At 39.4% G+C, this 14211-nt stretch overlaps 1 protein-coding gene across 7 annotated transcripts in view; it reads left to right on the top strand.

The window, feature by feature from the left end:
- LOC104611705 (uncharacterized) overlaps window positions 1–14211 on the top strand; it is a 61867-nt gene that overhangs the window by 34591 nt on the left and 13065 nt on the right. For 6 of the 7 annotated variants that reach the window (XR_016079088.1, XR_016079089.1, XR_016079087.1 and 3 more), the window contains exons 12-14: window positions 2221–2301; window positions 2405–2466; window positions 2642–2765. Coding sequence is in view for 1 of the 7 variants with exons in the window: in XM_010278879.3 (XP_010277181.1) it covers window positions 2221–2301; window positions 2405–2466; window positions 2642–2720 (222 nt within the window). In the remaining 6 variants the exon portion in view is untranslated. Of the gene's footprint in view, window positions 1–2220; window positions 2302–2404; window positions 2467–2641; window positions 2766–14211 lie in introns of those variants that run through there. The other variant, XR_016079092.1, reaches the window with a different exon arrangement.

Genomic DNA, 14211 nt, shown 5'->3' with positions numbered 1-14211 from the left:
GCAACAACCAATCGGACTCAGATCAATTTGTCTTAATGGTTCCAGGTAATCCTATCACTCCTATTTCTGATTTTGATCTTCCCATTGCTCTTCGTAAGCCTACTCGTTCTTGTACTACTCGACATCCCATTGCTAAATATGTTTCTTATTCATGTTTATCTCCTCGTATTATTCCTTTGTGTATGCTCTTTCTTCTATTCATGTTCCTGCTAGGTACTCAGAGGTAGTGTTTCACCCAAGATGGAGAGAGGCAATGAATGAGGAAATGAAACCCTTAATGAAGGCAAGGACTTGGGACTTTGTGGATCTACCAGAAGGGAAGAGCACTGTGGGATGTAAGTGGGTGTTTACTATGAAGCACAAGGAGGATGGTTCCATTGAAAGATATAATAAGGCCAGACTAGTGGCAAAAGGGTTTACTCAGAAGGAAGGGATTGACTACAAGGAGACTTTTGCTCCAATTGCAAAGCTTAATACAGTCTGGGTTCTATTGTCATTAGATGCAAATTTTTCATGGGAGCTACATTAGTTAGACATGAAGAACGCTTTCTTGAACAATGATCTACATGAGGAGGGATTCTTGAATCCTTCATCTAGTTATGATTTTCATGGGAAGGTATGTAGGCTAAGGAAATCATTATATGGGATACACTTAAGCAATCTCCTCGAGCTTGGTTTGAAAGGCTCTATGTTGCCATGAAGAAAGTGGGATACACTTAGAGTGGTGTAGATCATACATTGTTCATAAGAAAACAGGGTAACAGTCTTATAGCACTCATAGTCTATGTGGATGATATGGTGATTACAGGGAATGACTCGAAAGAGATAAAAAGATTGAAGGAATTCTTGACATCTAAATTTGAGATCAAAGATTTAGGCCATCTGAGATATTTCCTCGGAATTGAAGTTGCAAGGTCACAAGAAGGCATTTATATATGTCAAAGGAAATATGTTCTTGATCTTCTAGAGGAGACAAGTATGATGGGGAGTAGACCAGTAGATACTCTAATAGAGCAGAATCGTTGTCTCCAGGAATCGGTTGGAGAGGACTACCTTGATAAAGAAAGATACCAAAATCTGGTGGGAAATTGATATATCTATCTCTTACCCGACCTGATATAGCTTATGTAGTGCATGTTGTCAGCCAGTTCATGCACTCTCCCAAGATTCCTCATATGAAAGTAGTTGAAAGGATCCTTAGGTATTTGAAGACATGTCCAGGGAAGGAAATTTTGTTCAAAAAGCACAATAAAATTGAAATTGAGGCATATACTGATGCAGATTGGGTTGGACCAATTGGAGATAGGAAGTCTACTTCTGGATATTGCACATTTGTTGGAGGGAGTTTGGTTACTTGGAGAAGTAAAAAGCAAAATGTGGTTGTAAGATCAAGTGCAGAAGCTAAATATCGGGCTATGCCACATGGTGTTGCAGAACTATTGTACCTTAGGACCCTCCTTTGTGAGCTTGGGATGAAGGTTGTTGGTCCTCTCAAGCTGTATTGTGACAACAAAGCTGCCATCAACATTGCAAATAACCCAGTACAACATGATAGGACTAAGCATATTGAGATTGACTGACACTTTGTAAGAGAGAGAATGGTGTTGCAGAACAAAGCTGCCATCAACTTTGCATTCCTTATACACCCCCTAAGATGCAGATTGCTGATGTTTTGACAAAAGGACTGTCTTTAGTGAAGTTCCTAGGCTTATTTGGCAAGCTAAATGACTGATATCCATGCTTAGCTTGAGGGGGAGTGTTGGATCGAGTGGTTTAGTGTTGGTGGGCTTATTTATCTTTTATGTTCCAGTTCTATAGTCTGTTATGGGCCTTTAGTTATTGGGCCTAAACTTGTTTTATTTTATTATGTCTAGGTGTTCCATCACAAATCAGGGGCATTCTAGTCTATTCCTGTAATATCTTATCGTTAATATATATAATAGCTTCTAGGGCCAACTGAGAACACATTTTTCCGCCCATTCACAAACTTCTTCTCTTCTCTCCTCGTCTCTTCTTCTTCTTCTTCTTCTTCTGCTGTACTTCAGCAAACAATTATATATGTTATATATATGTAATATTTTATGCTATTATATATTATAATATTATTGTAATGTATACATATGTATAATATTTGTGTTAAGGCTTAAGGGATATGATTATAACTTTATTTATTTATTTCAAATTGCAGCCTCTGACATTGTTTACTTCGATTTTGTTAAGGTCCAAGCTTCTACACATGAATTTTTTAAAAAGCATGAGCTGACAAGACCTCTTGCAACTAAAGAGTTGGTTTGGTTTGTGGTATGTAATGCATATTTCACATGCATTGAAGTATTTAGTTTCCCATTTACATCTTTGCTTGATATGTATATTATTCTTACATATCTTTCTGTAATTCATGTAGGCCTCTGCCGTATTGGCTTTTCCAATATTAGTGCTATTTAAACTGTGGTCATGCATGTTCTGGTTAGTTATTTTTCTATTTATCGGCCCTGCAATTATAATCATTGCAATTGTTCTGTTCATTTTTACAGGAAAATGTCTATCTAGGCTTTTTCCTCCTCTTATTCTGGTTCTACTTTTGAATTTCTTTTTATACTCAGAGGTTAATTTTCAATATTTATTTTTCTTCCCTTTGCAGTAAGGAGAAAAAAGTTATTCGGAATGGCAATACAAATCAAACTCGTCGTAGGGCCAAGCGGGGACATCCTGATAAGTAAAATGCTATGACTAGTTCAATCTAGGTTTTTCAGCACATTCTCTAGGTATGCTTTATTGTCTTGTTATTTTTAAGAACCTATAGCAGTGTCAGATAATTTCTGTATTCTTGCAACTCTATTTGAATTCTCTGAAAAGTGTCATGGCAGCACTCAGGTTTTTTCTCTAAAACAAGTAGCTTTACTAGACAAAAATAAAGGGTGCGATTGCTAGACATGCCATACTTGTTAATTTGCAAGCTTGCAAGTAGATAACCAAAATTCATAGGCCATTATAGTCACTAGAATAAGATAAGAATACACATTACTGCTAGGGTAAAGAAGAAAGAAAATAGAAAAGAAGAGATAGAACCAGCATCATGATCAATTATTGGTTCAGTCATTGTTCTTTGTGTGTGTATGTTTTGAGGAAAGATAAGGTATTGTATTAATAAAACCACAAAAAAGCATACAAGATGTATACCAAGAAAGGGAAAAGAGCTGAAGCTAAAGATCAAAGATCCAAAAAAAGCCTAGATCCAGTCCTAAAAGGACACCAGATCCCAGCCCCTAAAAAACACAAACCTTGGAACAACCTAACCAGAAAAACAAATGAAGATGCACCCAAGAGGCACAATGCCAGAAACACAGACAGGGACCAAAAGCAGCTGAAGGTGCTAACCACACAGCTTCCCACTACTTCTCCTTCACCTTCTCCTCCTTCCTCTTGTGCTATGAGGCCCCTAACAGGTGGCTTGACCACAGCCACATCGTAGATCTTAGGAATGCCTTTAGTCCTTGTACAGCCAGGAAGGTAACCTAGACTGTCCACAAAGCAGCAAGAAACTGCACCATCTGAGTCTACCTCGTCCTCAGAGCTGGGACTAAAAAAGAACACAGATTCCGAACTGAACAACATTTGCTCTCAACCAGTCTCGAACCTGACCTTCTCTTCAGCAAAAGACTCCATGAAGTTGCCAAAATCCAACAACCTGTCAGCATGATGCTACAACTCACTAGGATGTGAAGAGAAGCACGCTTCTGGAGAATTGCTAACCTCATGAACCATGGTCTCAGTTTGAACACAAGAGACCACAGTAGGTTGCTGGTTATGAGGTGAACCACCTTCACAAGCCTATTTCTCAACTTCAATTAACTGCCGAAGATGGATGGACCCATAAAAGGACGAAAAGTAGAGATAGGCAGAAAGCACATCATCATTGTTCATTTTCAAGATCATGATTTCTCCTTGAGGGCAGTTCAAAATACAATTAACTGCTAGTTGCCATGCATGTCCACATGGCAAGGGTGGAAGAGCTCATTATTTTCATCAAACTTCAGGTACGAGGCCATATTGCAATGGAGTAAGGACTGGATTGCCTGCCTGAAGGGAAGGAGAGCTGCGGATGGAAGATGGCTACAGAGATTTTACAAGCCTACCTGGTTTATATCAAGAAAGGGCATGTGGAAGAGGAACTGAAAGAAGATTCAACAGAAGGTGAGGGGTCCCACAAAAGAGACGAGAACACAGCCCCCATTAGTTGGAAAAGAAAAGAAGCTTGTGTTAGTCACTAGCTCACAAACAACACTAAAAGTTTTGATGGAAGTGGAGAAAGGAAACTGGGATAACAGGTATGTAATGACAGCAAAAGGGAAGGTGAGCGATTGGGAATCAATTCTTGACTCGGTGATAAAAGAGCTTAAGGTTAAAAATACATCAACTTTATTCTCATTCTGCGAGAACAGAGCTTCTAGAGAGATGGAATTTGTCATTTAATGAAATAGAGATAACTGATATGCAAACAGTTGTGAAGGTGATGGGGCTGCTGTTCAACCTCTGGAAAGCAAGGTTTAAAATGTTGATGTCGGTGGATATGTCGGCCATCCGAATATAAGAAACATATCGGAAATGTTGGAAATATCGTATGGAAATATTGTAAAACTAATAGAAATGGTAGAAACATTGTAAAATATGCAAAATATGGAATGATATTTTATGAAATGATAAAAGAAGCATAGGTGTAGAGAACTGGGAAATTAGCCAAAGGCTATTTTTGTACTTTTTGTTGCAGTGAGAAATAACATGCCCGAACTCCTTACATTCATAGCACTGTATTTTAAAGAAGCCCTTCTTCCCTTTCGGTTTTGTTGCCAGGAAGACAGTATCAATGTTGGACTCCTTTCTTCCATCCAGAGTAGTCTGTGGCAAATATGGTTTTGGCCCTCAAAATTTTCCCAAGAATAGTATCCAAGTCAGGAAGTGTTCCTCGACTCAAGATATTAGATCAAACAACTTCGAATTCAGGTCTGAGATGCATTAGGAAGTGCATAGTCTTTTTTCTATCAAAATGTTCCTTCATATACTTCACGCAACATTCTTAAGGATCATTTCCCATGTGAACAAGCTCATATTCGGTCCAAAAGTTAATAAACCCAGAATAGTACTCTTGGACCTTTCTTTCTCCTTGATAATAGGAGAAGATGTCAACCTCTATCTAGTATTGTCTTGAGGTGTTTGATTGCTGATATACTTTCTCGAGATACTCATACATCTCATAGGCAGTCCTGTATCCTCTCATAGGAATTGCAATGTCAGTTTCAACAGATCCTAAGATCCATGATGCAATTTTTGCATTATCAATTCTCCACTGATTAACCCTTGATGTCCCAATCATTAGGTTTAACTACTGATCCATCCAGATATCCTCAGAGACCTTTCGCCTCCACATGAAATTGGAAATTGAATTTTCAAAGTGCATAGTTCGTACCATTAAACTTAATGGGGAGAATTTCCATCCTTTCTAATGCCATTGAATCACAAGAGCAAGAAAAACCACAAGAAGAAATGTTCAAAACAGTAGAACAAAGAAGTACCTCTCAATTGTCGTCCAGAAAAGGAAACTATATGGGTCTGTCAAACTCTGAAGTGGCTCAAAACCCTTCTAAATCAAATCCGATTCAAATCAAACCAATTAGAATCAGTAGATCTGCTTTGGGCAACACTAGATCTAAAGTTTCAGCCTGATCCTATGCTTCTAGAGAGAGATCCAGCACAAAAGAGAAATCTGATGGTGCAGCAGTCCAGGAACAGAGTCTGCCAAGTTCTGATTGAATGCAGCCTTAGAAATGGGATTCAAGGGCACTCGAGAGCCTCCCAAATACTTTTAGGGAGTGCTCTAGATGACAGATAAGGAAGGGGTGAAAAAGAAGTTACTTGCAGATCAGATCGTAACTTGGCTCTGATACCATGTCAGAGTCAGACCGAAAATCAGAGAAAGAGAAAGAGAGAGAGAGAGTGAACACAGCCGAATGGTGGGTGTGACACCTTGTGTCAGTCGACACCCTAGAAGTTATATTTATATTAAAAGTTAAAAGGACAAATGTGCCCTTAATGTACAAAAGAAACAGAACAAAGAATAGCTATACAACAAGGGAAAAGAAAAAGTACAAAAATAGCCCTGCAGCTAATTTCCCAGTTCTCTACAATAGGCACACCTTTTTAAATTATTATCTTGTTCCAAATCATTAAACAAAACTAAGAAACTAAGGTTATAGATAAAAGAATATGTTCTGAAATTAACCTGTAAACCTTAAGGTTCAGAGCTTCATGATAGAACGAGTTAAGCAAAATTTTAATTCATAGAAATGTAAATGGTGGTAATCATGTTAGTTAAGTGGACAATAACATTGTTACTTCACATGTTTACAATATTGTTACCAACTTATGTTATAATACTATCTCTTGGACTTCACATAGTACTAGTAGTGTTCACCAGGGAATATGTTGATTCCAGTAAAATTTCATGCTGCTACCCATAGAAGTGGAAATGGAAATTTGTCGTGAAAATTGCCTCTTGTACTCCACATAGTGCTGGTAGTGTTCATTGGGAAAATGTCAATTCCAGTAAAATTTTGTGTTGATACACATGGAAATGGAAATATGTTGTGGAAATGTTGGGGAAATTAGGAACCATGTTGGAAAGAAGTTATACTGGAGAAAATCATGGTAGCTTTGGGAGGAACCTTAGAAGATTACAGTTTTGCAGATCTGTTCATTGTGAAGATTAAGATGGGTGATGTGAAACCAGAACTGATTCCTCATTCCTACGACCTGTTGGTAGAAGGAAAGTGGAGAAAGTTGTGGATTGCAATGGGAGTCGAAGTGTCACTATGGAATGGTTGATGAGAGCTTGAAGACGATGATGAGTTGGCTAACTGGTTCTCACGTCGCAACAAGAGAATGGGGACAGAGGAGAGGAGAAAAGAAAAAACAAAAGTAGAAGGGAAATAGTCGTGCGCAGTTGACCTAGATTTGGGGGTAACAGATAAAGGAAGTTATGCAAATAATTTTACTAAATTTATCATGGAAAAGAAAGAAAATTCAAAAGTTTTTTTGATAGGGGGAAAATATTCGAGGAACAATCTTTTGCTAATATTTTACAATTGGGTACCATGCCAGAAAAAGTTGGTTAGGTAACAAGGGCAAACCAGGTGGAACTCAAGGGGAGTCTAGCAACTTGTCGATTAATTCCGACGAGTTTGCAATTACAACCTTTCATTGAGTTTCGACTGGCTCCCAACTTAAAACTTTTAAAAACTTTTCGATGGTAGATCGGTCCTTTGGTCTATCATCATCTCAGGCCATCAGTGCTGGTAGGATTCAGATGAACCGTGGGTGGAAATCAGATCTGCAATGGATTCCTAGACAAGAGGGATTGCAGGGGAGTGCGATGCAAGTGATGAACGAACACCCTAATCCAAGATATACAAGAAGGAAATCTGAAGATGAGGATATAATAGATAGTGGATAGGAGGACTGTGACTACCCAGAGGACGGATTTGATGATTCAGAGTTGGAGGAAGTTTCTCTGGAAGGATCTGTAGTTGGTGATAAGGGCATGTTGGAAGAGACGGAGGATTCGTTATGGACAAACATCCTATTTATAAATGAAGAAAAAAGTTAAAATGAAACCTTTTCTTTAGATTCAGTGGCAGATGGTGGGAGTGATATTATGGTGGAGTACAATGGAGACACAGAGGTGGGGCGTCAAAGCCCAACAAAGAGGGGACTTGAACCAAATTCGCTTCTAAAGCAGGGTGTCCATAAGGGATTAGACGAGGATCATCAAAAACTTAGTAGGGGAAGTCTAGGAAAGGATAGGTGAGAGAGTCTGTGTGGTAAACAGAGAAGTATTTCCTTGAAAGATGATTTTCCAGCTAAAACCCCTACCAAGGAAGTTGCTGAACTCCAACCTTGTGTTCAGGAAAAAATTAACAAGTTGATTAGTGTGCCTATGCCTCCCACTCACCAAGTTCCAAGTATTGGTGTCAATTCAATTATAAACACTAACCTGTGCTCTTTGCCTATGTTTGATGTTCCAGATCCCAAGTTTTGCCATTTTCCACAAGAAGATAGTAGGGTTGGGGAAGAAGTTTTCGATAATAAGGTAAGGGAGGAAGAGGCAAGGGGTAGGAAAATATGGGAGATGATTGAGGACATCTTCAAGGAGTTGAAGAGAAAGGAGTGCATGAAGGGGATTATTGTGAGATAGAAGAAGGTATGAATGAAGATAAGGAACAAAGGACCAATTCAAGAGATGAGTATGAAATGGGGGGGGGGGGGGGCAGACAAAAGTTGACGGGAATGGGCAGGGTGATCTAATGACGGAGTTTGTGGAAAAGTTGGGGTGCAAAGTACATGAGCCTAATGACACAAGGGTGTATTTAAGGAAAAATGAGGAGGGAGGTTAGAAAAAGAAAATTGAGTGAAGTGGATAGATTGAAAAAAGATGTAGAAGGGAATAAGGAGTGTATGGAAGAAAGAATGAAGATTGTAAGCTGGAATGTTAGAGCTTTAGGGAGAGCAAGGAAAAGAGAAATAATAGAAGAGATGTTTAGGAAGGAGAAGCCAGATATCATTTTAATCCAAGAATCTAAGGTGATCAATTTTGACAAAAAATGGGCTAGGAGTACCTAGAAAGCTAGGGGATGGAGCTAGGTTGTGTGGGGAGCCTTGGGTGGTACCGTGACATTGTGAAATAATGAGATTGTGAGGGAAATGAGGAGTTGATTGGGAATTTTTCAATTTCGATTAAGTTTAAATAGGTCTCAGAAGGGTTCGAGTGGGTGTTGACACCAAATGGGTATAGGGAAAGAGATGTGATTCAGACCAATAAAATTAGCAGGATAATTTAGATTAAAGCAAAAGAAAGGAAGGAAGAAGAAGAAGGAAGATTGGAGAAGAAAGGAGAAAGAAAGGAGTTCGATAGTCTCCTCTTTCCCCCACTAATCTTTTAATAAACTTACTTAAGTTCCATAATTTACAAGATTGCCCTTAAGTAGACATCCACATCAGCACTATACTTAGAGAACATAAACAAGAGCTAAAGGCCCATAAAGAAAAGGCCCAATGAGAAAACATAACAAGAAAGAACTAATAAGAAAGACACTAATGGGCTAAAGCTTGCTTATACAGTGAACCACTTTCCTTTAGGAACACCTTTTGTCAAAACATCAGGCAATTGTTCTTTAGAAGCAACAAATGGTAGACAGACTTCTCCTGAGGCAACTCTCTCTCGTATAAAATGCCTATCAACTTCAATGTGCTTAGTTTTGTCATGTTAAACAGGATTATATGCAATGTTGATAGCAGCCTAGTTGTCACAATATAACATCATTGGCTTCTTGCAGTCTATACCCAATTCATCTAAAAGTGATCTCAACCACAAAAGTTCAAAAACTCCATGTGCCATTTCCTTGTACTCCACTTCAGCTGAGGATCTTGCCACTACAGGCTACTTCTTACTCCTCCATGATACAATGTTCCCTGCTACCATAGCACAATAACCCGAAGTGGACCTCATATCATTAATACATCTGACCCAGTCAACATCAGTGTATGCTTTCAGCTTCATGTGTCAATGCTTAGCAAACAAGATACCTTTCCCTGGAGTCCCTTTTAGATAGCACAAAACTCTCTCAGTAGTTGCTAAATGTGTATCTCTGGGAGAATGCATAAACTGACTGATTACACTAACTGCATAGGAAATATTTGGCCGAGTCATGCAAAGGTATAATAACTTCCCGACCAGTCTCTGGAACACTCCCTTATCAGGCAGCATTTAGGTCTATAGGAGTAGAAGCAGGTCGAGCACCCAGTTTGCCAGTCTCTACAAGGAGATCAAGGACATACTTCCGTTGAGAAATGAAGATACCATCCTTAGATCTGGCAACATCAATTCCTAAGAAATATTTGAGTTCTCCCAAGTCTTTAATTTCAAACCCAGTGTTAAGAAAACTCTTGAGATGAACAACTTCTTGAGTATCATTACTAGTAACCACAATATCATCAACATAGACAATCAGAATAGTCACTAAGGAATCTCTCCTCTTAACAAACCAGGCTTTAGGAGATTGCTTAAGGCCATAAAGAGACTTCTTTAGTTTACAGATCTTTCCTTGCGTCTCTTTACCATACACCCCTGGAGGTAAAGACATGTAGACCTCTTCATGTAGGTCCCCATTAAGAAAAACATTCTTTACATTAAACTGATGAAGAGGCCAATCAAAAGCAGTAGCTAAAGATAACAAAACTCGAACTAAAGTCATCTTGGCTACTGGGGCAAATGTTTCCAGGTAGTCAATACCATACATCTGAGTATATCCTTTAGCAACCAAACGGGACTTATATCTCTCAACAGTACCATCAAAATGATACTTAATAGTGTACACCCACTTACAACCAACCGATTCCTTTCCCTCAAGCAAATCCACAATTTCCCAGGTATTGTTCATATTGCAAAGCATCTAGTTCAATCATCATAGCATCCCTCCATTCTGGTTTGGACAAGGCATTTGGGACAGATCTGGGAGTCACATGTGTGGAAACAGAGGCAAGGAAGGAATAGTAGGAAGGGGAGAGAAGGCTATAGGACAGGTGTTTGGAAATGCAATGAGTTGTACATTTCCGTTTGCCTTTGTGAAGGGCAATAGGGAGATCAAGGTCAAGAAAGGTATCCGAAGTGGTAGAAGAGGGTTGACCTGTTATCTCAATAGTGATGGGAGGAGAGAGAGGCACATCTAAAGGCGTGGAAACAAATTGCATGTCTCTGAGTCTTTGTCTCTAGTACCACCTTTGGATAATAAGATGGGAAGGAAAAGTAGGGGGATGAGCAGGAGGAGGAGGGGGAGCAAGAACATGAGATGAAGAGCCAATAGAGGACTCGACTGGAGGAGACTCTATAGAAAATTCAATGGGAATTGGATGAGGAACAGATGGTGACAATGCAAACAACTACTTTGAATGCTCCCCCTCAAGAGAAGTACCAAAGAAAGGAACAAACTCTACAAATGTGACATCTCTAGAAACAAAGCGAATTCCATGAACCGGATCAAAACAGCAGTACCCCTTCTATGTGAAGGCATATCCCAAAAAGATACACTTGTGTGCTTTAGGCTCAAATTTATATCTTTGATGACTGTGAACATGAACATAGCAAGTGCACCCAAACACCCTAAGAGGAAGAGAGAAGAGACCCTCATTTGGGAAAAGCAAGCTAAAGGGAGTTTTAAACCCCAAAACCCGAGAAGGTATTCAGTTTATCAAGTATGTAGCTGTAAGGACAGCATCACCCCAAAACTTAACAGGAACATGCGAAGCAAAAAGGAGGCTCCTCGCAACCTCAACAACATGTATGTTCTTCCTTTCCGCCACTCCATTTTGTTGAGGAGTGTAGGAACAGGAATTCTGATGAATAACTCTAAAGGTATCAAAGTAGGAGAAAAGGTGTTTCTCAAAATATCCCTTTGCATTATCAGATCAGAATATTTTGATTCGAGTGTTAAACTGGGTAAGTATAAGTTCATGAAATTTTTGTACAATATTTAGTACTTTATCCCGGGATTTCATAAAATTTAACTTTGTTACCTGAATTGAGATCAAACCTGACATGATTGAGGAGCAATGGGAGGATTTTGTGAGTCACTTTCCACGGTGAAGCGCTAGAAACCCTATTAGACACTTCGGCATCCCAACCATTCATAGAGAGCCCATGAATACTAGTCACAATCTTGTGCCACAACATGTTTGTTTCCTGTGGGTATCTCCATAACCACTTTCCTAGTAGAGCCACGTTCCTTTCCTTCAACCTTCCTAATCCCAATCCTCCAAACTTTCTCCTCCTAGACATTAGACCCCACCTTACTAAATGATCTTTCTTCTTCTCGCCCGGTTCCCACAAAAAGTCCCTCATTATCTTCTCTAGTCTCTTTCCCACAGCTTGAGGCATGCTGAACACTGAGAGGTAGTAAACTGGAAGATTTGCTAGGGTAGACTTAATGAGAGTAATCCTCCCCCTAGAGAGATGTAATTCCTCTTCCACACAGCTAGTTTCTTTTCAAATCTTTCCACAACTAGATCCCAAAAATCTAAACTTCTAGGATTTGCACCAAGGGGGAGGCCTAAATACTTGAGTGGCCAATCACTTCTTAAACATCCTAGTTCCCCAGCCCACAAATTAACATCTTCTTGTGCTAAATTGATCCCTACCACTTGACTCTTATTAAGATTCACCCTCAGATTTGTCACTTTTTCAAATAGTTTAACCAACATCCTAAGGTTTCTTGCTCCTAATTCATCTCTAGTCTCACAAAAGATAATGATGTCATCCGCAAATTGTAGATGAGTTAACACCACCCTCTCCCTCCCTATTTTCCAGCCCTTTAACAACCCTCTCTCCTCTGCCTTCGAGATCAATCTGCTAAAGACCTCAGCTAATATGGTGAAAAGGAAAGGGGATAAAGAGTCCCCTTGTCTCACTCCTCTTAGGGCCCCAAAGAAATCCTTGATTGCACCATTTATCAATACTGAGAAGTGAGAAGATTATAGGCACACTTTGATCCATTTACACCATCTTGCTCCAAAACCACACTTCCTTAGTGCTTCAACTAGGAACTCCCAGTTCACCAAGTCATAGGCTTTCTCAAGATCCAACTTGCATACAATGCCCTTCCTTCTAGCTTTCTTGAAATCCTCCACACATTCATTGGCAATGAGTATTTGATATGAAATTTGTCTATCTTGAATAAAGGCCCCTTGGAAATGAGATATGATTGACGGGAGGGCCTTTTTTAACCGGAGGGAGAGAACTTTTGCAGGTATTTTGACTTGTCACCAAACTGATTGGCCTGAAGTCTTTGGGGTGGCAAGCACCAGATTTCTTGGGAACCAACGAAATAAAAGTGGCATTTACCCCTCTACTAACAATCCCCCTATTATAAAACTCCTCAAAGACACGCATTAGATCATCCTTTAACCATGCCCAATAGTCTTGGTAGAAAGCCATAGTGAATCCATCAGGCCTGGAGCTTTAGAGTGATCCATAGAAAGGATTGCTGCCTTTACCTCATCTACCTCAAATTTTTTTTCCAAGCTTTTGCTCACAACATCTTCTAGGGCTGGCCAATCTAAACCTTCCATCTCCCATCTTCTTGAAGGAGGCCTTCTAAAAATTGATTTAAAATGATCCACCAAGGCCTCAACAATCTCATCGTGATTAGTTATTATGCGATCCTCCAATTCTAACATAGAAATCAGATTCTTCCTTTTTCTTTCATTTGCAATCATGTGAAAGTATTTTGTGTTCCCATCCCCTTCTTTGATCCATTGCACTCTTGATTTCTGCCTACAAGTCATTTCTTCTCTAAGGAGTGTGGATTCCAACTCTTTTCTTAAGTTGAGCCTTGCATCTCTTTCCCCTGCAACCAATGAGCCAGATTCCTCCTTCTTATTTAATTCTTCAATTCTATTTATCAAATTCACCTTCTTCTCTTCTATCCTCCTGAATTTACTACGATTCCAATCCTTGTTTTTTTCCTTTTAAGTTCCAAAGCTTCCTGTGGAATCTAACCCCTTCCCAAATAGCATGGGGGTCATATTATTTCCACCATTCCTCAATCTTTTGCACAAATTCCGGGACCGTCAACCACATGTTCTCAAACCTAAAGGGCATCGACCCTTCCCTGCCTACCCCTTGTCCGATACATATAGGCCAATGATCTGAGGTGACCGTGGGTAGTGTCCTGCCCACCATGTTACTCCAATGTTCTTCCCAATCCCAAGAAACAAGAAACCTATCCAGCTTTGAGCACATCGAATTCTCCTAAAAATTAGTCCAATTATATCTATGTTGCCTAGTCCCAATTTCCTTTAGTTAAAATGTGTCTATAAAACTATTAAATCTTTTCATTCTGGTGGTTACCCTTTGTCTTGGATTATTCGATTCAGCAGTATATCTGATCACATTAAAATCCCTCCCCTAAGTACCACGGGCCTTGCCATAAGCCTCTACATCTGCCAATTCTTCCTACATCTCGTTACCCTATACGAATTAGGCCCATAAAACATTTGTTAAGACCCAATTAAACTTATCATTTAGATTCTGCAGTTTTATTGACACTGAGAATCTACCTATCAATTCCTCCACACATTCCATTGTATTCTCATTCCACATAATGA

This window comes from Nelumbo nucifera, chromosome 8 (assembly GCF_055504915.1).
Source record: "Nelumbo nucifera cultivar China Antique chromosome 8, China Antique-T2T, whole genome shotgun sequence".
NCBI classification, from domain to species: Eukaryota; Viridiplantae; Streptophyta; class Magnoliopsida; order Proteales; family Nelumbonaceae; genus Nelumbo; species Nelumbo nucifera.
This window is presented reverse-complemented; position numbering and strand designations above follow the sequence as displayed.